This window comes from Lampetra fluviatilis, chromosome 62, assembly GCF_964198595.1.
Source record: "Lampetra fluviatilis chromosome 62, kcLamFluv1.1, whole genome shotgun sequence".
Taxonomy (NCBI): Eukaryota; Metazoa; Chordata; class Hyperoartia; order Petromyzontiformes; family Petromyzontidae; genus Lampetra; species Lampetra fluviatilis.
The window spans coordinates 3257413-3284165 of NC_136336.1; the positions used below are offsets into that span (position 1 = coordinate 3257413).

Below are 26753 nucleotides of genomic sequence, written 5' to 3' on the forward strand. Positions count from 1 at the left end.
TTTCACAGCTGGTCATCGGCGTGCGATTCTCAGCGGGGCCCCACGTGGTACAACAAGCGCAGCCTGCCACTGTAATCATCCACACCGTCTCCCTCCCGGCCTCTCTCTTTACGCGCCATGAAGAAGGGGTATTGCCTAAAACGTCGCGCACATCACATACTTCTGTCAAGGCCACGGCGTCTCGAGCGATGTGTTCACAGTGGGAGCGAGCCGCATGCTGGTGATGTCACTCGCCGCCACGGAGAACGGCGGGCGCCCTCCCGGATAAAGCGGAGCCGGAACATCTCGGGGAACGCGGATGACGCGAGAGACGTTAAAAACAAATGACTTCACTCGCCAGAAAACACACACGGTAACACACCCCCCCCCCACCGACACGTACACGACAAAGACACAAACAGAGCTCCCCGTGTGAGCCAGGGCAGCCTGAGACCCCCCCCTACCGCCCATGTGTGCCGTGGACTTGCGGCGTGGCGAGGTCGATCGAACGGGGACCCCGCCCAGAGCAGAAGAGGTTTGCGGTTCGATTCCAGCGGCCGTCTTGGCGTTTGCTATTAACGTTGGGGGGGGGGCGGCACTGGGGGCCTTCTGAAAGAGGCACGGGGCCGAGCGAGGCTGTGCTGGGTAGACGACGACGACGACAATCCGCGGGTTCTGTTCTAAACCGGGGCAGCCCCCGTGCGATCCGTCTCCTCTCATTGGGGGGTCGATTTGGAACAGAGGTCGCAAACGGGTTTTGATTCCTTACCCGGCCGCACCAGGGTCGCAAACGGGTAGCCGGGTATCGGGTAGAGTACGGGTATCGGGTACCCGGTTGCGACCTCTGATTTGGAATTAACTGCGAGAGATCACGGGGACTGGGGGGGGCAGGTGGCTCCTGTTGAGGGGGGGGGGGGGAGCTGACCCCCCCCCCCCCACCCCTCTTCCCCCCGGGGGGGGGGGGGGGTGTACGCGGGCAACTCCGCAAATCGTCCAAAGGAACTTTTATTTTGCATTCGGCTCGGAAGTTCTTCAAGAAATCAGGACAACGCGGAATTCGTCAACAACAACTCGAGTCGGCCCACACGCAAGCTGGGGCCACCATCTCCTCCACCCCTCACCCCGTTTAGCCTCGCAGACCCGCAGGGGCGAGTGCAGTTAGCGAGCACCTAGTAAGGCCGGGGGACAAGGGCACGCGACGGGGATGATGGTGGAGCTGTACCCATGACCACCTTCCCACCCCCACCCACCCCCACACGCGTCAATTTGAACGCAACGTGACACCAAGTTGCTCGTTTACAACGAAGTCAACCTACGTGGGAGGGGGGGGGGGGGTCGGTGGGGGGCCCGGGGCAGTTCACCGTATCAGCAATGGTCGCGGGACCCAGTGGGGGGGGGGGAGGGGGGGTCCGCATGGGGCACAGCGAGCACGGAACGCGACCCGGCCGGCCAACAGTGGAATCGTCAAGTCGTCAGCGCTGGGGGGGGTCAGAGGTCGGGGCTAGGCTCGGATTGAGCGGCCCGGTTCGCTAAAAATGGCCGGAAGTCCGCCAGCATTGGTTCGAGCAAAGAGCCTGGCTCTCTGTTGACGAGAAGCCGGGTGTCGAAATCGGTCCAGCGTTGCGCTCGTGTTGAACCAATGCTGCCGATTGGATTGTACTCCCAGAAGGCCGTGTGTAGCCGGATCGGATGTGTACAAAAATATAGTTCGGTTTCTTTTTGTTGTAATGTGGGGAGCGAGATTTGTGAAGGGGAATTGTCGCCGTGTTCGTCTAAGTCTCACGGTGCCACCACCGCTATTTACACCACCCACCACCACACCAGCCCCTCACCACCAACTCACCACCCACCACACCAGCCCCTCACCACACACACCCACACACACTACACCCACACACACTACAACCACACACCTCGCACCCTTCGGCTCATTGGTCACTTTGCTTCCTTTTCAATGAACGGTCAACAACGAACGGACACTCGACGTTCAACGGAACCTGCACGTGGCTCTGTGGCGACCTCCTCCGCCGGTCGCCGTGACGATGGGGGGGGGGGGTGCAGGGGGGGCGTGGGGAGGGGCAGGGGGGGGGCAGTCCATCCTCCACTGTGAGTGGCGAGCGGCCGGTCGCCACAGACGTGTCCAACCTGGTGGTCGGACGGAGATTCAGTTGCAGTTTCGTGCAGCCCAAGGGCTCAATTTGGTCACTGGGTAAATTTCCGGGTCGCCGGCTGGCACGTGCGTGCGTGCGCCCGGCAGCCACGGCTGGCAGCGAGGGGTATACTCGATGCGGTGTGCCGGGTTCCGGCTGAAATCAAGCGCTGGCCGCACGATCCGAATCGACGCGGCTCTTCGCGAGCTCCTGGAGGAGGTCCCGGCACGCGCGGTAAAACGTCGAGCAGCGGGAACACACGGGAGCGCGGCCACGTGTTGACGCACGTGGTAGCGTGGTCACGTGCTCGCACACGTGGTAGCACGGTCGTGTGTTCACGCGCTAGCCCGAGCGGGAGTGCGGTAACGTGTTAACACATGAGTGCACGTGGCAGCGTGGTAACGTGTTAATGCGGTCGCAAACGTGGTCGCGCGGTAACTTGCTGTCGGCTGTGGTCAACCGGAAAAGCCACAAGTGCCAACCCTGTTTAAAGATCAACATGACCCATCGTCATCGTCGTCGTCGTCGTCATCCCTTGGCGCTTGATGAGGTGCCTGGTGACAGCAGTCAGAGTCAACAGTAGATGCGGGGTTGTGCCACGGTACAACCGTGGTTGCGCCGTTGCCGTCGGGTCCCGGCGCCGCGTGTCCTTTTCAGCGCGATGTCCGACGTTTCGCTCCGCGTGCCCGGGAGCTTCTTCAGGAGCTCCCGGCCTCTGCGGCGAAACGCTGGAGGTTGCGCTGAACACGCAACCACGGCACGGCGCCAGAGGAGACACAGAGCTGGCTGCTGCTGATGACGCTGTTGACGCTGTTGCTGATGACGCTGTTGACGCTGCTGCCACTGTCGCTGTTTACGACCCACCTCCCACGTGCCTTTCCGTCCATCGAGCGGGGAGCGCTTTCTAGTTTCCTGGGCTCGGCTGCTCGCAGCTGATGCAGGTCGGACCAACCCAGGCCGAGTGGGGTCTCGTCGCCAGCACGCCGGCGGCGGGCCGATGGCAAGAGTCTGCCGGCCGCGACGGCGGGGCGGGGCGGGGCGGAGCGCCCGTCCGCCCCGGGTGAGCGGCTCCGTCCGTCCAGGCGACAAAACCAGGGATGAAGATCCACGCTCGGCCGGCCTGGCTCCACCTGCCGGCGAGCGGCTCGCGGCTCGCCCGCTCTGTCGCCCGCGGGGGAGAGGAGTGGAGTGAGTGGAGTGAGCAGCGGTGAGACTCGGGAGATCGTCCGGGCGAGGACCGCAGCCTTGACGGTCGACGACGATTGTGGTGGCGACGACGATTGTGGTGGCGATGACGATGATGGTGGGGCGATGATTGTGGTGGGGGTGGACGCGATGGCGATGGTGGTGGGCACCGCACGGGAAGGGGACTCGTGGGTAAACCGCCCGGGCGCGTTTTACAGCTCGACCCCAACCCCAACCCCAACCCCGCCGCTACTTATGCACCTCTTCGTCGTCGTCGTCGTCGTCGTCGTCGCCGTGACCGTTCTAACGCCATAACCTCGCGTGACCTTGTAAACGCAGACGTAACCCCCCGCCGGGAACATCGATGGGAAGACCCAAACCGGAGAAACGAGTCGGAAGCCTTTGCTAGCGACCTGCGACTCCCTCCTCCTCCCCCTTCCTCTCCCCCCCACATCCTCCGGCGGAGGCTCCCTGTGGCGCCAACCCACTTGACGCACACCGACCCACGCGACGCACACCGACCCACGTGACGCACACACCCGGGGAAGCGTCCGGCTGTCCGGCACGGGATGAGATGGAAGTAAAGATCCTCGGAAGCCCGGAGTGACTCCCCCCCCCCTCCCCCAACCTACCCCCCCCCCCCACTGCCCAACCCCCCCCTGCCCAACCCCCCCCCTGCCCAACCCCCCCTCTACCCAACCCCCCCCCCCCCTGCCCCACCCCCCCCTCTCATAGCTCTCTGAACGTGCCCGGAACTCTCCGAGATGAAGAATCGTTCCGCGGATTTCCACCCGGGGAAACGCGTGGTAGTGATTGTGCCCCCACCTCAAACCGCGCGTCACTGCTGCCACTCGCAACAACAGCTGTGGGGCTTCCGAGGATAGTTCCCCGTGGCGGTGACGATTGGCGGTGAGGGTGGCGGTGACGGTGGCGGTGAGGGTGGCGGTGAGGGTGGCGGTGAGGGTGGCGGTGTGGGTGAGGGTGAGGATTGGCGGTGACGGTGGCGGTGAGGATGGCGGTGAGGATTGGCGGTGAGGGTGGCGGTGAGGGTGGCGGTGTGGGTGGCGGTGTGGGTGGCGGTGTGGGTGGCGGTGAGGATTGGCGGCGACGGTGAGGGTGGCGGGCGGGTGAGGGTGGCAGGCGGGTGAGGGTGGCGGTGAGGGTGGCGGTGCGCGGGTGAGGGTGGCGGTGAGGACGGGGGTGGTGTTGGTGGCGGTGGTGGGAGCTTTGGGGCCGTTTGTTGACGGTGAGGAAGGGGTGAGGAGGGCAAGCCGAGTGCACGGTGAGGGGTGGTGAGCAACAGGCGAGGGCTAAGGACAGCGGGAGGTCAGAGAGAGGTGAGGCAGGTTGAAGTGAAGTGACCGGCAGATAAGGGAGGAGGAGAGTGGTGCGGCGAGTGGTGAGCGAGGTGGTGAGCGAGACGGTGAGCGAGACGGTGAGCGAGACGGTGAGCGAGGTGGTGAGCGAGGTGGTGAGCATGGTGGTGAGCGAGGTGGCGGTGAGCGAGGTGGTGAGCGAGGCGGTGGGGTCGTCTCAGAGCTCGTCGCGGTCTCTCTTGAGGATGGTGTAGCGACGGTCGCTGGGGGCCAGCTTCTGGAAGGAGCTCTCTGGGGGGTCGCTGGACTCCACCAAAAACTACACGGGGAGGGGACGGCGGGGGGGGGGGCGAGGGGGGGCAGAGCAACCACGTGATGCTGTGTCTATATGACCATGCACACTGCTGTGTCACTGTGCGTGTACCACTGTCACTGTGTGTGTGTACCACTGTCACTGTGTGTGTGTGTGTACCACTGTGACTGTGTGTGTGTACCACTGTCAGTGTGTGTGTGTGTGTCACTGTGTGTATCACTGTGTGTGTGTACCACTGTCAGAGTGTGTGTGTGTATCACTGTGTGTGTGTACCACTGTCAGAGTGTGTGTGTGTGTACCAGTGTGTGTGTACCAGTGTGTGTGTACCACTGTCAGAGTGTGTGTGTGTGTGTGTCGCCTCACCTGCTCCTCGACCACCTGTGTCGGGTCGGGGCCGTGGTGGAATTCCCGGTGCAGCTTTCCCGAGTGCAGGTCCAGCACAAACTGCCTCAGCTTGCCGGGCACCCTGCACACACAGACAAAGGTCCCCCGTGTAGCTCACAAGGACCCGCCGGGGCAAGCGCTGTCGGCCAGCGCCCTGGTGAGGCCGGAACGGTGCACGAGATGCTGGCGCGGCCGGAACAGAGCCTGGCCGCCTTTGTCTCCCCGGTGGCGAAGTCACCCAACGCACCGGGTACTGATTTTAAAACCGAGTCGACCTAGGAGAGGCCTTGGCTCGGATCAGATATTAACAACCGATGTTGACCGGGTTCTTAGCACAGTGCGCAAACCACTACGCTACCGCTCCAAAGATAAAGGATGCCCTGTACATATACTTCAAGAGCCTGTTGGGCTGTGAGCGATCGCCTATTCAGGCCGGCATGTCCACACACACAGAGACACGCAAGACAGACAGCTTGACAGATACAGGCGGACAATCGCAGTCGGACAAACCATGAGCGAGCATGCGAGCGAGTGAATGAGTATGCGTGTAAGCGAGCGAGGTAGGGAGCGAACACGTGTGAGTGAATCGTGAACGAATAAGTTGGTGAGTTAGTGGCCGTCCGGGTGAGTGAGTAAGGGAGTGAACCGTGAGTGAGTGAGTGTACCGTGAGCGAGAAACTAAGGGACTGAGTGCGCAAGTGAGTGAACGAATAAGTTAGTGAATTAGTGGCCGTCCGGGTGAGTGAGCGAGCGGGTGAGCGAGCGGGTGAACGAGCGAACCGTGAGCGAGTGAGCGTGCAGGTCAGTGTGCTTGCGGGCGGCCGTGCGGGGGGAGCTGGCGAGTGAGCGGGCGAGTGAGTGGGCGAGTGAGCGGGTGGGCGTGCCAGCGTTGCGGGTACTCACATCATGTCGTTCACGTTGGGGAACACGTACATATGCTTGAAGCTGTCGATGGCGATCACGGGGCAGTCCTTGGGACTCTTGTTGATGTGCTGCAGTGGGTGGCGGAACTTCTCGCAGTCCGCGTGCAGGAAGTTTATCGACCCTGCGAACAGCCGCTCGCTCGTCCACTCGCCCGCCCACTCGCCCGCCCACTCGCCCGCCCGCCCATTCGCCCGGCCACCCCAATCGCTCGCCCGCCCGCCCACTCGCCCAATCGCCCGCCCACTCACTCGCCCACTCACATCGCTCATCCACCAACCCACCCGCAAGTGGTCGTGCCAATTGACGGTAACGCTGGTGGGAGTGCTAGTGTTGCTGGTGAAAGTGGTGGTGGCAGTGGTGGTGGCGGTGGTGGTAGTGGTGACGGTAGCAATCGTGGTGACGGTAGTAGTGGTAGCATTAGTGGTGGTAGTGCTGGTGGTAGTGGTGGCGGTAGTGCTGATGCTACTGATGGTGGTGCTGCCGCTGGTGGTAGTGCGGTAGCGGCGTACCCTTCTCGCTGATGAGCTGGCGCGCCACCTCCAGCTGGAAGCGGCTGAGCGTCTCCTCGTCCTCGCGGTTGTGGAAGAGGATGAGGAAGGGCAGCCCCTCCTCCGTCAGCTCCTGCCACCCGGCAACGCCGGCGTCAACCGCAGTCACGCGCCAGTCGCACAGCCCCGCCCGCTTGCGCCAACGTACGGACCGATCGCCCCGCCCGCCCACGTCATCGTACGGACCGATCGCCCCGCCCGCACGCGCCAACGTACGGACCAATCGCCCCGCCCGCCCGTGCCAACATATGGACTTGATCGCCCCAGAGCCATCATGTGCCATCTACTGTGATGCAGACGGCGTGTGGCAGTGTTGTGGTGAACGCACACCGCTGCATTAACCAGGGTGGCCCGCGGGATTCGAACGGCGAGCCTCTGCAACGAGCGGGGACCACACTCCCGCGGCCGTACAACCATCACAACTATCGTGGGGGCCACGCGACAATATGGAGTGGTGGCGGTGGTGGCCGTGGTGGCGGTGGTGGCGGTGGTGGCGGCGGTGGCGGTGGTGGCGGTGGTGGCGACGGCGGTAGCAGTGGCGATGGCTCCAGGGAGACGCGACGCCGCACCCACCTCTCCGTTCTCGAATGTGATCTCCCGGACGAGTGGCACGCACTTGTCCTGCGTCCACGCGAACAGCAGCTCCTGGTTCTTGAGCGTGCCCAAGAACACCATGTCCGGGTTCTTCTCCTGGGGGCACCACAACGGAGACACGGGCGCACGCGTGCCGTCCTTCTGCGAGTCCGTGGGGCTCTGTGGGTCTCTGTGCGAGTCCGTGGGTCTCTGTGCGGGGAATCTGTGGGTCTCTGTGCGAGGAGTCCATGGGTCTCTGTGCGAGTCTGTGGGTCTCTGAGCGAGTCTGTGGGTCTCTGAGCGAGGAATCTGTGGGTCTCTGTGTGAGTCCGTGGGTCTCTGTGCGAGTCTGTGGGTCTCTGAGCGATTCCGTGGGTCTCTGTGCAAGGAGTCTGTGGGTCTTTGTGCGAGTCTGTGGGTCTCTGAGCGAGGAGTCTGTGGGTCTCTGTGCGGGGAGTCTGTGGGTCTCTGTGCGAGGAGTCCGTGGGTCTCTGTGCGGGGAGTCCGTGGGTCTCTGTGCGGGGAGTCTGTGGGTCTCTGTGCGAGTCTGTGGGTCTCTGTGTGAGTCCGTGGGTCTCTGTGCGAGGAGTCCGTGGGTCTCTGTGTGAGGAGTCCGTGGGTCTCTGTGTGAGTCCGTGGGTCTCTGTGTGAGTCCGTGGGTCTCTGTGTGAGTCCGTGGGTCTCTGTGTGAGTCCGTGGGTCTCTGTGTGAGGAGTCTGTGGGTCTCTGTGTGAGTCCGTGGGTCTCTGTGCGAGGAATCCGTGGGTGTCTGTGCGAGGAATCCGTGGGTCTCTGTGCGAGGAGTCCGTGGGTCTCTGTCCGAGTCCGTGGGTCTCTGTGTGAGTCCGTGGGTCTCTGTGTGAGGAGTCCGTGGGTCTCTGTGCGAGGAGTCCGTGGGTCTCTGTGTGAGTCCGTGGGTCTCTGTGCGAGGAGTCTGTGGGTTTTTGTGTGCGTGAGCGGTGACCCCTCACCCCTGCTGGCCGGTAGATGATGTTGTCTCCCGAAAACCGCTCAGGCTTGGAGATGTCCCTACACGGAACACACACGGGGTTCACATGGAACGGAACACACACGGGGAACGAAACACGCGCCGCGTTAGCACGGAAAGGAACATACAGGTGCTTGCGCGTGTGTGCCCGCGTGTATGTGCGTGTATGTGCGTGTGTGTGCGTGTGCGTGCGTGTGCGTGTGTGTGCGCACCCGAAGGCGGCGTAGAAGACGCAGTCCTCCCGCAGGACGTGCGCGACGCGCAGGAACGTGCGGTAGTTCTCTCCCTCCTGCTCCTCAAAGTAGCCGACGATCGTCCTCTTGCTGCGCTGTGTTGCGTCACGCACGCAAGCAGCGCACGCACGACATGCACACGCAGCACGCACACAACCCACGGGAGACGCACGCACGCACGGGCCGATCGGCCTAGTTCAGAGGACACGGCGCAAGTCCCTCGTGTAAATGATTGATCGCAGGAGAGAGGAGACGAGAGGCTAGGGATAGGAGTCTCATTTGCAAGTAAATAAAATACAGCAAAGAGCAATCGGAGCAGAGAAAGTCAGATGGCAGTCAGAGCAGAGACAGCCAGATTACAGTCAGAGCAGAGACAACAAGATCTGGGGTGGATCGGGGGTGGATCGGGGGTGGATCGGGGGTGGATCTGGGGTGGATGTGGGGTGGATCTGGGGTGGATCTGGGGTGGATCCGGAGTGGATCGGGGGTGGATCAGGAGTGGATCTGGGGTGAATCTGGGGTGGATCGGGGGTGGATCGGGGGTGGATCGGGGGTGGATCCGGGGTGGATCCGGGGTGGATCTGGGGTGGATCTGGGGTGGATCTGGAGTGGATCTGGAGTGGATCTGGCCTAGATCTGGGGTGGATCTGGGGTGGATCTGGAGTGGATCGGGGGTGAATCTGGGGTGGATCTGGCCTAGATCTGGGGTGGATCTGGGGTGGATCTGGAGTGGATCGGGGGTGAATCTGGGGTGGATCTGGCCTAGATCTGGGGTGGATCTGGGGGTGGATCCGGGGTGGATCGGGGGGTGGATCCGGGGTGGATCGGGGGTGGATCGGGGGTGGATCGGGGGTGGATCTGGGGGTGGATCCGGGGTGGATCGGGGGTGGATCAGGGGGGTGGATCTGGGGTGGATCAGGGGGGTGGATCTGGGGTGGATCAGGGGGGTGGATCTGGGGTGGATCGGGGGTGGATCGGGGGTGGATCTGGGGGTGGATCCGGGGTGGATCGGGGGTGGATCAGGGGGGTGGATCTGGGGTGGATCAGGGGGGTGGATCTGGGGTGGATCGGGGGTGGATCTGGGGTGGATCGGGGGTGGATCTGGGGGTGGATCCGGGGTGGATCGGGGGTGGATCAGGGGGGTGGATCTGGGGTGGATCAGGGGGGTGGATCTGGGGTGGATCGGGGGTGGATCTGGGGTGGATCGGGGGTGGATCTGGGGGTGGATCGGGGGTGGATCAGGGGGGTGGATCTGGGGTGGATCAGGGGGGTGGATCTGGGGTGGATCAGGGGGGTGGATCTGGGGTGGATCGGGGGTGGATCTGGGGGTGGATCGGGGGTGGATCAGGGGGGTGGATCTGGGGTGGATCAGGGGGGTGGATCTGGGGTGGATCGGGGGTGGATCGGGGGTGGATCTGGGGGTGGATCGGGGGTGGATCAGGGGGGTGGATCTGGGGTGGATCAGGGGGGTGGATCTGGGGTGGATCAGGGGTGGATCTGGGGTGGATCGGGGGTGGATCTGGGGGTGGATCCGGGGTGGATCGGGGGTGGATCAGGGGGGTGGATCTGGGGTAGATCAGGGGGGTGGATCTGGGGTGGATCGGGGGTGGATCCGGGGTGGATCGGGGGTGGATCGGGGGTGGATCGGGGGTGGATCGGGGGTGGATCTGGGGTGGATCTGGGGGTGGATCCGGGGTGGATCGGGGGTGGATCAGGGGGGTGGATCTGGGGTGGATCAGGGGGGTGGATCTGGGGTGGATCAGGGGGGTGGATCTGGGGTGGATCGGGGGTGGATCTGGGGGTGGATCTGGGGGTGGTTCCGGGGTGGATCGGGGGTGGATCAGGGGGGTGGATCTGGGGTGGATCAGGGGGGTGGATCTGGGGTGGATCGGGGGTGGATCTGGGGTGGATCGGGGGTGGATCTGGGGGTGGATCCGGGGTGGATCGGGGGTGGATCAGGGGGGTGGATCTGGGGTGGATCAGGGGGGTGGATCTGGGGTGGATCGGGGGTGGATCGGGGGTGGATCGGGGGTGGATCTGGGGTGGATCGGGGGTGGATCTGGGGGTGGATCCGGGGTGGATCGGGGGTGGATCAGGGGGGTGGATCTGGGGTGGATCAGGGGGGTGGATCTGGGGTGGATCAGGGGGGTGGATCTGGGGTGGATCGGGGGTGGATCGGGGGTGGATCTGGGGGTGGATCCGGGGTGGATCGGGGGTGGATCAGGGGGGTGGATCTGGGGTGGATCGGGGGTGGATCGGGGGTGGATCTGGGGGTGGATCCGGGGTGGATCGGGGGTGGATCGGGGGTGGATCGGGGGTGGATCAGGGGTGGATCTGGGGTGGAGCGCGGCTCACGTCGATGTCGTCCAGCTGGTCGAGGGTTTCGAGCCGCAGCACGGGATCGAGCGTCTGCTGGCGCACGAAGTCGGCGAGCGCGGCGGCGGAGCGCTGCCCGCGGAACTCGCGCCGCATCATCCGTCCGCTCTTGAACACCTTCATCGTCGGGTACTTGGAGATGCGGTACCGTTGTGCCAGCTCCGCTGTCGTGGGGGGGGGAGGAGGGGGTGGGGGAGTCGGAGGGTAAAGGTTAAAGGTCGTTGTCGTTGTTGTTGTTGTGTGAATTAATATCACTGTTGTTGCGATTCCTCTCGTTAACCCAGCAGAGCCTCACAGAGACTCGAGACTCAGGAGGGTGCTGCCACGTTTACGCAGGAGGGGCTGCTGCTGCTGTAGCTGCTGCTACTGCTGCTGTAGCTGCTGCTGCTGCTGCTGTAGCTGCTGCTGCTGTAGCTGCTGCTGTAGCTGCTGCTGCTGCTGCTGCTGTAGCTGCTGCTGTAGCTGCTGCTGCTGTAGCTGCTGTTGCTGCTGCTGCTGCTGCTGTAGCTGCTGTAGCTGCTGCTGCTGTAGCTGCTGCTGCTGTAGCTGCTGTTGCTGCTGCTGCTGCTGCTGTAGCTGCTGTAGCTGCTGCTGCTGTAGCTGCTGTTGCTGCTGCTGCTGTAGCTGCTGCTGTAGCTGCTGTTGCTGCTGTAGCTGTAGCTGCTGCTGCTGTAGCTGCTGCTGCTGTAGCTGCTGCTGTAGCTGCTGCTGTAGCTGCTGTTGCTGCTGCTGCTGTAGCTGCTGCTGCTGTAGCTGCTGCTGCTGTAGCTGCTGCTGTAGCTGCTGCTGTAGCTGCTGTTGCTGCTGTAGCTGCTGTAGCTGCTGCTGCTGCTGTAGCTGCTGCTGCTGTAGCTGCAGCTGCTGCTGCTGTAGCTGCTGCTGCTGTAGCTGCTGCTGCTGTAGCTGCTGCTGCTGCTGTAGCTGCTGCTGCTGTAGCTGCTGCTGCTGTAGCTGCTGCTGCTGCTGCTGCTGTAGCTGCTGCTGCTGTAGCTGCTGCTGCTGTAGCTGCTGCTGCTGCTGCTGTAGCTGCTGCTGCTGTAGCTGCTGCTGCTGTAGCTGCTGCTGCTGCAGCTGCTGCTGCTGTAGCGGCTGTAGCTGCTGCTGTTGCTGCTGTAGCTGCTGCTGCTGCTGCTGCTGCTCTAGCTGCTGTAACTGTTGCTGCTGCAGCTGCTGCTCGGCGTGGATTCCGATTGACGACGTGCGGTGTGATTTCATGAATTTGGCAAAACTGGCCACCGTGATGCCCGCCCCCCCCCCCCGCCCTTATTACCTCCCGTCCAGCGGCACGACGGCGCGTTGCGTCCACACTGTACGCGTCCAGCTCCCCGCTGTGCTGGCGGGGCGCCCCGCGCGGTGATGGCGTGGGCGAGCGAGATAGCGGCGAGCGGACGAGTGCGTCTTGGTTTGCGATCATTACTCACTAAACGTGTCCCTGTGCGCGTGTAATTGGCTTTGTGCACCTTGCGCTAACGAGTCGCGAGGAACCGCCCTCGCCTACCCCTTGTTACCCGACACTTGCACGCTCGCTCCCACTCACTCACGCACTCCCGCACGCTCGCTCCCACTCACGCACGCTCCCACTCACCCACTCACGCACGCTCGCTCCCACTCACTCACGCACGCTCCCACCCAATCACGCACGCTCCCACTCACCCACTCACGAACGCTCCCACTCACCCACTCACGCACGCTCGCTCCCACTCACCCACGCTCGCTCCCACTCACTCACGCACGCTCCCACCCAATCACGCACGCTCCCACTCACCCACTCACGAACGCTCCCACTCACCCACTCACGCACGCTCGCTCCCACTCACTCACGCACGCTCCCACCCACTCACGAACGCTCCCACTCACCCACTCACCCACTCACGCACGCTCGCTCCCACTCACTCACGTACGCTCCCACCCAATCACGCACGCTCCCACTCACCCACTCACGAACGCTCCCACTCACCCACTCACGCACGCTCGCTCCCACTCACCCACGCTCGCTCCCACTCACTCACGCACGCTCCCACCCAATCACGCACGCTCCCACTCACCCACTCACGAACGCTCCCACTCACCCACTCACGCACGCTCGCTCCCACTCACTCACGCACGCTCCCACCCACTCACGAACGCTCCCACTCACCCACTCACCCACTCACGCACGCTCGCTCCCACTCACTCACGTACGCTCCCACCCAATCACGCACGCTCGCTCCCACTCACTCACGCACGCTCCCACCCAATCACGCACGCTCCCACTCACCCACTCACGAATGCTCCCACTCACCCACTCACGCACGCTCGCTCCCACTCACTCACGCACGCTCCCACCCAATCACGCACGCTCCCACTCACCCACTCATGAACGCTCCCACTCACCCACTCACCCACTCACGCACGCTCGCTCCCACTCACTCACGCACGCTCGCTCCCACTCACGCACGCTCCCACCCACTCACGCACGCTCGCTCCTACTCACGCATGCACTCCCGTACGCTCCCACTCACACACGCACGCTCCCACTCACGCATGCACGCTTGTTCCAACTCACGCACGCACTCATGCACGCTCCCACAAACGCACGCTTCCACTCACGCAGCTCCTACTCATGCATGCACGCTCCCACTCACGCACGCACACTCGCTCCCACTCACGCACACTCACGCTCGCTCCCTCCCACTCGTACGCTCGCTCCCACTCTCACGCTCCCACTCACACTTGAAACGCTCCACTTACACTCGCACGCTCCCTCCCACTCACACTCCCACTGCTACCGCCGCCACCACCACCGCTGCTGGGATGGTCATTGTTGTTGTTGTTGTCAACTCCCCCGGGTGGGGCGGCCGTGCCTCCACTCTGCCAATTAAAGCCATTACTCGCCACCAATTAAAGGCCACGCCAGCGATGGGCTGTGCGCACCCCCCCCCACCCCCCTCGGGGGAGTGGAGAAGGGAGAGGGCTGCCTGGCTGATTGGCCGTGACACAGATAACAGTGAGTGCAGGCGAGGGGATTGGTCCAGGGGGGATGCGCTGAGTTTTGCTTAGCCATAGCTCTGTGTGTGTGTGTCTGTGTGTGTCTGTGTGTGTATATCTTCGCCGGTTGGAAACATTTAGGCTGGCCTGCCTACGATCCATCCTGGGTTTAACCAGGCTGGATTGTGTGAGGAGCTCGCAAATCCTTGAAAGATCTGGGAAAAGTCCCATCGGTGAGCTCCTCCGGCAGGTAAGGCTGCGTTGGCTGGGTCATGTAGCCCGCATGCCCAGCCACCGCATGCCTAAACAGCTTTTGTTCGGCCGGATCAAGGGGGCTAAACGGGCGCGGCACGGGCTAGAGAAGAGATGGAGTGATGTGGTACAGGAGGACGTGGAGCTGAGTGGACTTGCCGATGACTGCTACCAGCGGTGTCAAGATCGGCCTCTGTGGAGGAGGCTCGTGAAGGACGCTACTGGGCAGTTGGAGGCAGTCGCCCTCCAACAACAACGGAGGGCGGAGGAGTGATGCTCACAACAACGAGCGGAGCGCCGGGTGGCTAAAGCACAATAAGTTGGTACAGTAGGGGGCACAGGTGGTGCATCAGCCAGTCATCTCGGTCAGTCGACCCATGGCACCTGCTGGGTCTGCCCCGTGACCTCCTGCCAGCGGGCGTTCGACACTTCACGTGGCCTCAAGGTGCACATGGCCTGGCACAAGCGTCGTGGTGACGTCACCGCCACTTAGTGGCGAATGGCGGTTGTTGTTGTTGTATGTCTGTCTGTGTGTGGGGAGCGGTAGTGTAGCGGTTAGCGCGCTGCGCTATGAACCCGGCGACACGGGTTCGATTCCCGCCCATGGCCAACACCAGTGGCGATTATCTGAACCGGTCCCGGGCCTCCCCTAGGTCTCAGTCTCAAATGAGTACCTGGTGAGGTGTGTAAACATCGCTACTGGGGAGACAAAGGCGGTCAGGCGTGGTGCTGGCCACCCACCCCTTCGTATACCGTGCCGGCCTTCATAGGTGCTAGCTAACAGCACTTGCCCCTACAGTCTGTTAAGGCTATACGGGGGATCTTTGTCTTTGTGTCTGTGTGTGGGGAGCGGTGGTGCAGCGGTTAGCGCGCTGTGCGACAAAGCCGGCAACCGGAGTTCGATTCCCGTTCACGGCCAACACCAGTGGCGATTTTCTGAACCGGTCCGGGGCCTCCCCTAGGTCAACTCGGCCTGAAACGAGTACCTGGTGCGGTGTGTAAACATTGCCACTGGGGAGACAAAGGCGGTCGGGCATGGTGCTGGCCACCCACCCCCTCGTGTACCGTTCTGGCCTTCATAGGTATCTTAAGGCTATACGGGGGATCTTTGTGTGTCTGTGTGTGAGCGGTGGTGCAGCGTGATGATGATGCGAGAGCGACGAGGTGGATATGCGGGCACCTTGGAGTTCACAGTCGACGCGCGCGAACACGATGGAGTTGTCCCCCGGGAACTCCTGCTGCACCATGTGGGCCGCCTCGTCAAACACGGGGTGCAGCATCTGACTGAAGCGGCACCTACACACGCGTAACACACATGCACCACACATGTAACACACGCGCACCACACATGTAACACGCGTGCACCACACATGTAACACACGTGCACTACGCGCGTAACACACGTGCACCACACATGTAACACACGTGCAGGACACATGTAACACACGTGCCCCACACATGTAACACACGTGCACCACACATGTAACACACGTACACCACACATGTAACACACGTACACCACACATGTAACACACGTGCACCACACGTGTAACACACGTGCACCGCACGTGTAACACACGTGCACCGCACATGTAACACACGTGCACCACACATGTAACACACGTGCACCACACATGTAACACACGTGCACCACACATGGAACACACGCGCACCACACATGTAACACACGTGCACCACGTGTGTAACACACGTGCAGGACACATGTAACACGCGCGCACCACACGTGTAACACACGTGCAGGACACGTGTAACACGCGTGCACCACACATGTAACACACGTGCAGTGATGACACTCGTGCCTCACAACAACGAGTGCCCGGGTTCGATTCCTGACCCGGGCGCTTAATGTGCTTAGCGTGTGGATATTTATCCTCCACCTGCTCTGCATGGGTCTCCTCCGGATTTCTCCGTCCCGCTCCCGTCACGTAAATAAGACCAGACAGCGCAACAAGCGGTATCGGCCCAAACATCACGATGCTGCAAATGCCGCCTGCAAAGCGCTCAACTGGGACAGCAGCAGCAGCAGCAGCATCATCGCGCCCGCCCCACCCCTACCGTGACGGACTTGGCAGGACCCTCCCGAGAGCGAGCCTCGAGACTCGGCGAGGCTCTCCCGGGTGACGCGAGCAACGCGCTTAGTCGCAGCGATAACACGAATCCACGCGCGTGCTCGTTAGGCCGCCCGCGCGCCTGTTCGCTACATTAGCCGAAATTAAACAAAGGGCGCGCCACGGAGGACCGGGGAGCAACCCCAATTACAACCCCCTAATTACAAACAGGGCCCTGGCCGCCCCCCCCCCCTGCCCCCGCGCCTGCCCCCGCGGACTCGTTAAACGGACCCTAACGAACCCTGGCGCCGATCCGCCACCCCGAGCACAGGAGGCCCGTGGCGAAATCGACAAGAGCGGCCGGGCAGGGTCGGCATCGTGACCACGTGGAGAGGGGGGGGGAGGGATGACGGGAGCCACACAAGACCCCGTGACCTTTAGGCTAATGATCCGACCCCTGCTCCCACATCGCACACCCCCCCCCCCACTCCTGGTGGGGTTGAACGACGGCGCTGGCGACCGACCGTGTTAGCGCGCACGTTTAGGCCGTCGGGGGCTTCATTCCTGGCCACGGCTCACGTCAGCGGCGCGTTTCGCTTCACTTCTCTCTCTGCTTCTACCCTCGCTCTGCTCCGCTCTGGAATGTCCTCCTCCCATCATCGTCTCTTTCCCCCCATGCTCCTACAACACTAATCTTGCTCCGTTTCAAGAGCGACGCGTCAGTAGCCCTCGATACATGTTACAACTCGGGAAATAGCGCTGCCAAGTCTCAAGTTGGCGTCCGTGTAACACGGTGAGAACTCAAGGGACCGGGATAGGAGTCTCATTCACCAAAAACGACAAAAAAAGTCAACAAATTAAAGGGCAGCAAATGCCGCGTTTTGTCCACTATGCCGCGCGTGCTGAGTGCTCATGCCGTCGTCTGTCCGTCCGGTGACGCACGTAAAGGAGACCCAACACGAGCGGAACTCCGTTGCGAAGCAGCGTTGCTCGCTGGGGCCTCGTCGCCCGAGCACGGCGGAGGTGGCCAACGGGAGCGCGAGAGATTTTACTGCGGATCTCGGATCAAACTCTGACATCGTAAACAGGAGGAGCACACTCACCAGTCCGCGTAGAAGTTGACCATCACCAGATCCGCGGAACCTGCACCGCGGCGCACAGAGCCGCGGGGCCAGACCGGGGGGGGGGGGGGGTGGGTAAGCTTGGTGAGCAACGTTGCATTCACGTTGTATAAACACTCATCGTCCCCGTAACGTGTATGAAGCCGTTTTGTATCGCGACCTATGTGAACATGCTTGTGTCACTAAGATGTGTACTCTACAACACCTGTACCGTCGCAGGACACCCACACAATAGAGCCTAGCAGCTCGTTGGGTCCTTCCAGCTGAAATAAATAAAATCTATCTATTAATAGGCTGAAAGCGTCCTGAGAAATAGAGAACTGCAGAGCTTGGGCAACAGTCTGGCTGCAGCCTTCCCGCTCGTCTGTGGATCCTCAGCTTTTGTGAGATTCAATAAAGGACGCTGTATGAAACTTAACATGATTCTTATTTATATTACATTGTTAATGTATACTTCAATCCATATTCTGAGGTTCGTATCCCGAGTCACGGCTCGGCTCAGGCTTGGCTCTGGCCCAAGTGAGCCATGGCTCAAGGCCGCGTGCTCCAAGCATGGTCCCAGCCATGCTCACGATGTTTCCACGAGTCTGACCTTGAGCCAGGACACAGCTGAGCAGCTCACTCGCGCCTCTTTGTATGCAACGGAGCGGCTCGAGCCCGAGCTGGGTCTAGAGGCCAGGCCTGAGATGGGCTTGAGTAAAGTCACGTAGAAGGGAAATGACAAAATATGTTTATTATTTTATTATTTCCATTCTACGTGACTTTACCGAAAGAACCAAGAATATGAATCCCTGCAGTCACGAAAGCTTTAAATCGAAATCTGGGCCTGAGTGTTAGAGGCAAAGCCTGAACTAGGCCTGAGTATTAGAGGCCAACCCTGAACTAGGCCTGAATGTTAGAGACCAACCCTGAACTGGGCCTGAATGTTAGAGACCAACCCTGAACTAGGCCTGAGTGTTTGAGATCGAGCCTGAACTAGGCCTGAGTGTTAGAGACCAACCCTGATCTGGGCCTGAGTGTTAGAGGCCAAGCCTGAACTAGGCCTGAATGTTTGAGATCGAGCCTTAACTAGGCCTGAATGTTAGAGACCAACCCTGATCTGGGCCTGAGTGTTTGAGGCCAACCCTGAACTAGGCCTGAGTGTTTGAGGCCAACCCTGAACTAGGCCTGAATGTTAGAGGTTGAGCCTGACCTGGGCCTGAGTGTTTGAGGTCGAGCTTGAGCTAGGTCGAGACTAAGAACGTGGCGCTTAACTCGAATCAACGCCAGCCTGCGGAGTTCCAGTGAAGACTGTGAAGTTCGTGTGGTCACAGTTTCATTCTCGTCGACTGTCGCCCACGAGCAAGCAATAGCGGGTCTGCTGCACCTTTACCTGTATTACTTGCACATCACCGCATTCGAAATGATACCTCGTGAGTGAGGGTGTGTGTGGGTGTGAGTGAGGTGAGTGAGGCTATGAGGGTTTGAACGTGAGCAAGGCTTTAATGGTGTGTGCGAGAGCGGTAGTGTAGCGGTTAGAGCGCTGCGCTATGAACCCGGCGACACGGGTTCGATTCCCGCTCACGGCTAACACCACCAGTGACGATTATCTGAACCGGTCCTGGGCCTCTCCTAGGTCGACTCAGCCTCAAATGAGTACCTGGTGCGATGTGTAAACATCGCCACTAGGGAGACAAAGGCGGTCGGGCGTGGTGCTGGCCACCCACCCCCTCGTGTACCGTTCCGACCTTCATAGGTGCTCGCTAACAGCACTTGCCCCTACAGTCTGTTAAGGCTATACGGGGGATCTTTGTCTTGTGAGAGTGTGAGGGGGGTGAGAATGAATGTGAGTGTGAGCAAGAGTGCGAGTCAGAGCCAGGGTGCTGTGGTTACCTAATATGCTGTCCACGTTCTCGGTGTTGAGGTTTACTGTGCTGCCCAGCACCTGGCTGATCCACGTGGCCTGCATGACATACAAGAGTATCGCAGTCGGTCAGCTCAAGAGTGGCACCATCAGTTATTCGCTGGCGCGTTCACAGCTTGTAACGCTGCAATATTCGCCATAAAATACGACGACACGCCACCCGCTTGGCTCACGGTGGATGGTAAAGATCACCTGACGTCATTCGTAGACCTTCGTGTGCCAGCGTCACAGTCCAAACTTACCAAACGTGAAAAATTAAACCACAAATTGCTCAACTGGGATCACACACATGCCAACAACATCAACCCCCACCCACTGTGGAATTATAGCAGCCCCCCAGACAGAGAAACGACAGCGCCAATACCGAACATCATATTATTCATATTAGTATTGTCCTGATGTAGCAGGATCCTCATGAAAAATAGCATAGCCATCAACCTCTTATCGGTGCCTACCTTATTGCAGACCAATTCAGACCTTATTGGTCACCCCGTGCTCTTATAAATTCTCAAAGTTCATCCCACAAAGTCCCATCACAAGGGAGCAACACAAACAAAGAGGAACATTTATTTTTTATTTTTGCCCGTATTGAAACGGCTGCACGCCGTATGGACCTGAAAACGTAATTTGCCTGCACAAGAATACGGAGTAAACTGTACAGGTTGACAGCTATGAAATATCATGGGACCTCCTTTGCCAGTACCAAAATATACTGATAGGGTTTTTCTCCTTTTTTTCTGGCAACAAAACTGACACCTTTTGCAAGGAATCATGTTTACATTAACCACAATACTTGCAGTCAAATGCAAACAAAAAATATGTTTCATGGACAATGCATACATTATCAGAGTATTGTTTTTTGTTTGCATTTGACTGCAAGTATCGTGGTTAATGTAAACATGAGTCCTTGCAAAAGGTGTCAGTTTTGTTGCCAGAAAAAAATGGGAAAACCCCTATTAGCTATGAAATAGTCTTAAGACTCAGGGAGGCTTTCCTGGGCAAAAAAGCACAATAATAATAATACAGTGACCTCGGGAGATGCCACACACATAACATCAGTACTGGCCCACTGCTCAGCGTGACCTCTGACCTGGTCGATCGGATGACAATCGAGAAAAAAAGCTCGGCCTAACAAACGTTCGAGTGCCTCGCTGTTCAAATCGGCGCCGGGGCCGCCACTCATCTCGCCGTCGCCATCGTCACGGCGCTTGTTTACCCAGGAAATCCGCTTCACGCTCGTTCGCGAGGGACCCGCCGAGTTAGCGCCGTGGCGATACGATGTCGCCGAACCGGTCGCCGCGGCGGTGGGGAGATGCCATTCTCCCTCGCCTGGCACGAAGGAGGCCGTGGGTTCGATGCCGGACCCCGACGATGCCTGTTGTATATTTGGAGTCAGCGCGTTCCCTCTCCCCGTGGTGGTCGCGTGCTCTCTGCGTTCCAGCCGTTCTGCCCTCCTCATTTAGAAACGTGCGCTTGAGATTATTTTGCTGCCCCCTATAAGTTCCCACACCGCGATTAACCACTTCAATGAGCCGTCACGTGAGGCCAGGTCACCTGTGAAAGAGAGCTAATATCTCAGTGGGCTTTACCTGCTAAATCGAAGAGCAAATAGTATTGGCAAGGACCCTCTCTGTTCGACATGGGTCCAGGTTTGACGCCAAACTCTCCGTGACGCGCAACACAGAATAACCACGAACGTCACTGTGGAGAATTTCACTCCCAAACTAAATCGGCAGGCAATCCGCCTCCTTCCCATACCTGTCCCTCATTTATATACAACAACAACAAAAATGGTATTTACAAATCTCATCAGCCACGTGGCCTTCTGGGAGCGCATCGTTTTAGAAGGCCGCGTGGCTGACGGGAAGAGTTCAAACGATGGATGGAGCGTCCGTCACCAGGGGTCTTCCCCTTGCACGGCCATCTCTGAGCGCCACTTCCGATGCCCGTCTCGGTCACCTGATCCCCCCCCTCCTCCACCCGGCACGCGGGTCACCACATCTCGCAAAGCCAAGAAGCGGTTGAGCCTGGACAGCGCTGGACCCAGCTCGCTCAGGCGAATGAGACTTTTATCCCGGTATCCTTTGAGATCTCACCGGGTTAAACAAAGCCAACTTGAAACCACCGCGCACACACACAGGGTGCGCGCGATAGGCCTTGCGGGTTGCCATGGCAGGGTTGCCATGCCAGGGTTGCCATGCCAGGGTTGCCATGCCAGGGTTGCCATGCCAGAGTTGCCATGGGAGGATTGCCATGGGGGGGTTGCCATGCAAGGGTTGCCATGGCACGGTAGCCATGGGAGGATTGCCATGCCAGGGTTGCCATGGGAGGGTTGCCATGCCAGGGTTGCCATGGGAGGGTTGCCATGCCAGGGTTGCCATGGGAGGGTTGCCATGGGAGGGTTGCCATGAGAGGGTTGCCATGCCAGGGTTGCCATGGGAGGGTTGCCATGCCAGGGTTGCCATGCCAGGGTTGCCATGGCATGGTTGCCATGGCACGGTTGCCATGCCAGGGTTGCCATGGGAGGGTTGCCATGGGGGGGTTGCCATGCAAGGGTTGCCATGGCACGGTAGCCATGGGAGGATTGCCATGCCAGGGTTGCCATGGGAGGGTTGCCATGCCAGGGTTGCCATGGGAGGGTTGCCATGCCAGGGTTGCCATGGGAGGGTTGCCATGAGAGGGTTGCCATGCCAGGGTTGCCATGGGAGGGTTGCTATGCCAGGGTTGCTATGCCAGGGTTGCCATGGCGGGCAGCAGAGGGCCAATGCAGAAACATCGATTTCCGCGCTGTACTTCTATGCTCCCCGCTTGCACCGACCCGCGTGGTGAAGGATGGTCAAACAACCCACACGGGCCGCACAGGCCATCATCCAGCAGTGGAGAGACAGACAGCGCTGTTCATGTACACACACACACAAAGTGTACAACACCTAACTTTATAATACAAAGTTATGCACATTACACTAAGCGTGTATACATTAAGTCTGGTATTAGCATATATAAAGTCCCACAGAACCTTGCCATACTATATATTACTCATGCGTAAAGATAAACTCCGTGCATTTTCATAGAGAACTTTGTATTATAATATTCAAAGCGCACATCATTCACGTACAGGCACTCTAGAATACGTACACTGGATAAGAGTTAGCGTTACAGTCTCGACCAATCAGAACGCGGAATCCGACCCCCCCCCCCCCCCCCCATTGTCCATCCGCGCTTCCAAATGTAAAGCGTCTCGCCGGTGACGTCACGGGCCGGGCCAGCCAATCAGAAGGCGCCACATTTAAAAGCGGAGGCAAGCCAGACAGCCGTAATTCAGATGACCCAAACATCAACGATTCACAATCACTTTGCTCCTAACATCATCAACATCACCACCATCATCATCATCACCACCATCATCACCACCATCATCACCACCATCATCATCACCACCATCATCACTATCGTTGTCACCATCACAACCAATGACAGCACAATCACCGACATCAACATCACCACCATCATCATCATCCTCCTTAATATGATTAACAACTTAACCATTGCTGTTGCCATCGTAATCATTTAAAAATCACAACAACAGACATGCACCTCACCATCAGCGTTCACATCTTCACCATCATCATCATCAAACGTCACCTCCGTCGTTATTTGACATGAACACCACCATCGCCCAACATTAACAAAAACACCACCACCATCAGCATCATCATCAACAAGTTCCACAACCATCTTCACCACTGTCCATTCCCACACGGACAGCAATCTGTAACAACCAAAGTTAACGCCATCAGACTCTATCCACTGCTGCAAGAGGCGCCTCCATGAGACTGTGCACGTGAACACCCAGTAACGTAGTCCAGTCGTGTGTGTACATACAGTACACAGTGCTCTGCTACAGTACACAGTGCTCTGTGTGGTGTATTCTGTGTGGTGTACTCAACACGGTAAACTGATAGGTGCTCGCCAACACACATACACACACCACACACTACACACACAAGACACACTACACAACACTCTACACACTACACACACAGACATGACACACTACACACAGACTCTACACACTGACATGACACACAGACAACACACTACACACACAGATAGACAACACACTACACACAGACACGACACACAACACACAGACACGACACACAACACACTGACACGACACACAACACACTACACACAGACACACAACACACTACACACAGACACAAAACACTACACACAGACAACACACAAACACAGACACGACACACTACACAGACACAACACTCTGCACACACACAGACACAACACACTACACAGACACACTACACGCACTCAAATCTCCACATCCGGACCTGGCCGGGTCCCCTCTCGACACCCCCCCCCCGCCGCTCCATGTCACGGCACTGTCCACCGTGAACCCCTTCGAGATCCCCTCCTTGACCTCTACGCCTCGAGGGTCGTCGTGCTGGAGGGGACCATCGAGGGGGTATCGGGGGTCAACTTGCGGAACCACCACCATCACCACCCCCCTCCTCCGACTGTAGAGAGACCGGTAACCACACATCCTGGGGGACCACGCCAGACCCCAATGGGTGGCTCAGGTTCAGAGTCGAACCTTGGTAAGGGGGGGCTTGGGGGTAGAGGGTTAGGGGGTAAGGGGCCCCCCTCCAGGGCTACCCCCTGGGGGTGTCGCCTTAGACGTGGCCCGGGCGGTGCGGCCCCCGAAACGAGTCGAGCCCGGCAGGCCGAGGGCCCGCGAGCCGGCGCGGCCTTTCCACGGCGCAGGGGAGACGGTGGTTGTGGTGGTGGCTGTGGTTGTTGTTGTGGTGGTGGTGGTTGTGGTGGTGGGCTGGGAAGGAGGGGAGGCGGACACTCACTGCGAGCAGCAGTAGAGGTGCGAGAGTCCGCTCCGTGTGTGCCGAGGCCGCGTCCATTGCGAGGTGTAGAGGGGAGGAGACTGCCGGAGGAGCCCAGGGGGAGGAGGGGGGCGGAGGAGGAGGGAGGGGGGGAGGATGGAGGCCTCCTTCTTAGCTCCACGCAAGCGGTCGCCAGGTGTCGCTCGACTACACCAGGGGCTCTCACGCTACACCCCCCCTCCTACCCCCCCCTCCTACCCGCCCCTCCTGCCCCCCCTCCTACTCCCCCTCCCACCCCATTCCACTCACTCCCCCCCTCCTACCCGCCCCCCTTCCTACCCCCCCCTCCTCACCCCCCCCCTCCTACTCACCCCCCCCCTCCTGCCCACCCCCTTCCACCCACCCCCTTCCAATTACCCCCTTCCATCCACCCCCTTCCACTCACCCCCTCCACCCCCTCCACCCACCCCCTCCTACTCACCCACTTCCACCCACCCCCTTCCACCCACCCCCTTCCACCCACCCCTCCACTCACCCCCTTCCACCCACCCCCTTCCACCCACCCACTTCCACCCACCCCCTTCCACCCACACCCTTCCACCCACCCCCTCCTACTCACCCCCTTCCACCCACCCACTTCCACCCACCCCCTTCCACCCACCCCCTCCACTCACCCCCTTCCACCCACCCCCTTCCAACCACCCCCTTCCACCCACCCCCTTCCACCCACCCACTTCCACCCACCCCCTCCTACTCACCCCCTTCCACCCACCCACTTCCACCCACCCCCTTCCACCCACCCCCTCCTACTCACCCCCTTCCACTCACCCCCTTCCACCCACCCACTTCCACCCACCCCCTTCCAACCACCCCCTTCCACCCACCCCCTTCCAACCACCCCCTTCCACCCACCCACTTCCACCCACCCCCTCCTACTCACCCCCTTCCACCCACCCACTTCCACCCACCCCCTTCCACCCACCCCCTCCTACTCACCCCCTTCCACTCACCCCCTTCCACCCACCCACTTCCACCCACCCCCTTCCAACCACCCCCTTCCACCCACCCCCTTCCAACCACCCCCCTTCCACCCACCCCCTTCCACCCACCCCCTTCCACCCGCCCCCTCCTACTCACCCCCTTCTACCCACCCCCCTCAACTCACCCCCTTCCACCCACCCACCCCCTCCACCCACCCCCTTCTACCCACCTCCGTGAGCGGGATCCGAACTCGGGTCGCTGGGTTCGTAGCGCAGCGAAGCGCTGAGGGGCCGTCCATAAATGACGTCACACGATTTTGGCGATTTTTGACCCCACCCCCCTCGTCACACGGCGTCACAAAAAGTCAGACCCCCCCCTCAAATATGACGTCAGAAAGCTCTGCCCCCCCCTATAAAAAAATAAAACATGCTTCAAATCGCTTTAAACTATTGTCATTGTAGTGCGTATTTAATGTGGCGCTCCTTCCACCCACCCACTTCCACCCACCCCCTTCCACCCACCCCCTCCACCCACCCCCTTCCACCCACCTCCTTCCACCCACCCCCTTCCACCCACCCCCTACCACCCACCCCTTCCACCCACCCTCTTCCACCCACCCCCTTCCACCCACCCCCTCCACCCACCCCTTTCCACCCACCCCCCTCAACTCACCCCCTTCCACCCACCCCTTCCACCCACCCTCTTCCACCCACCCCCTTCCACCCACCCCCTCCTACTCACCCCCTTCCACCCACCCCCCTCAACTCACCCCCTTCCACCCACCCCCTCCACCCACCCCCTTCTACCCACCTCCTTCCACCCACCCACCCACTTCCACCCACCCCCTTCCACCCACCCCCTCCACCCACCCCCTTCCACCCACCTCCTTCCACCCACCCACTTCCACCCACCCCCTTCCACCCTTGCCCTCTCTACAACGCGGTGGCGAGAAGGCTGCGGCATGGACACCGTGCAGGCGACGTCGTCTTCAACGAACCGACGGCCCCCGGGCAACCCCGGCGTTTAATCAAAGTTCGCCACTGCCCGTCTCGAGCAGCCTTGTCCAAACCACCAGCTCAACAGAACTAACTGCGTGGCGATGTTGGGAACACGCGACCATCAATGTGTGTGTCACACACGCACGCACTCATACATAGCTAACTGATTATAAGGCGAATTTCTAACTTTTTAAACATTTTAAATACCGGGGGAATGCGTTTTTTAATCCCGAGTTATGGCAATCGTCATCATCGTCAGCCATGGCTAATCCACTGCTGGATGAAGGCCTCCTTGTCACCGCCTACCACGGTCCTGTGATGTCACGAGTTTCAGATTGAACACTCATTTCTTTGGACCTGTGTTTAGTTTGTTGTCCTAAGTACTGTGCGAGAGAGGTTTCACGTATAGGGACTCATCTACTTACGAACGAGTTAGGTTCCGGCAGAGGTCGCAAACGGGTTTTGATTCCTTACCCGTACCCGGCCACACCAGGGTCGAAAACGGGGACCCGTACCCTACCCGATACCCGGCTACCCGTACCCGGCCGGGTATCGGATAGGGTACGGGTATCGGGTACCCGGTTGCGACCTCTGGGATGAAGCCGTGTTGCAGGCGCGGGTGGGTTGATTCTAGGAA

General features: G+C 60.1%; 1 protein-coding gene across 1 annotated transcript; it reads right to left on the reverse strand.

Annotated features, from left to right (window-relative positions):
* Window positions 1–4042: 4042 nt before the first annotated feature.
* Window positions 4043–24304, reverse strand: ERP44 (endoplasmic reticulum protein 44). The gene is made up of 12 exons (XM_078881538.1): window positions 24159–24304; window positions 19251–19320; window positions 17361–17400; window positions 15369–15484; window positions 10949–11133; window positions 8573–8688; window positions 8344–8401; window positions 7373–7489; window positions 6761–6872; window positions 6231–6372; window positions 5307–5409; window positions 4043–4949 (listed from the first exon to the last, which is right to left on the reverse strand). Exons 1-12 carry the CDS (start codon window positions 24213–24215, stop codon window positions 4848–4850), a joined length of 1218 nt encoding a protein of 405 aa, XP_078737664.1. The 5' UTR covers window positions 24216–24304; the 3' UTR covers window positions 4043–4847.
* Between the last annotated feature and the right edge of the window lie 2449 nt (window positions 24305–26753).

What these genes read in the sequence shown, in the direction of transcription:
- ERP44 (XM_078881538.1), bottom strand. Translation starts at nt 24,215, where the DNA reads ATGGACGCGGCCTCGGCACACACGGAGCGGACTCTCGCACCTCTACTG. An exon ending in GTCAACTTCTACGCGGACTG is followed by an intron (nt 15,485 to 17,360) that starts GTGAGTGTGCTC and finishes ACGCGTGTGTAG; the next exon opens with GTGCCGCTTCAGTCAGATGC. An exon ending in CGTCGACTGTGAACTCCAAG is followed by an intron (nt 11,134 to 15,368) that starts GTGCCCGCATAT and finishes CCCCCACGACAG; the next exon opens with CGGAGCTGGCACAACGGTAC.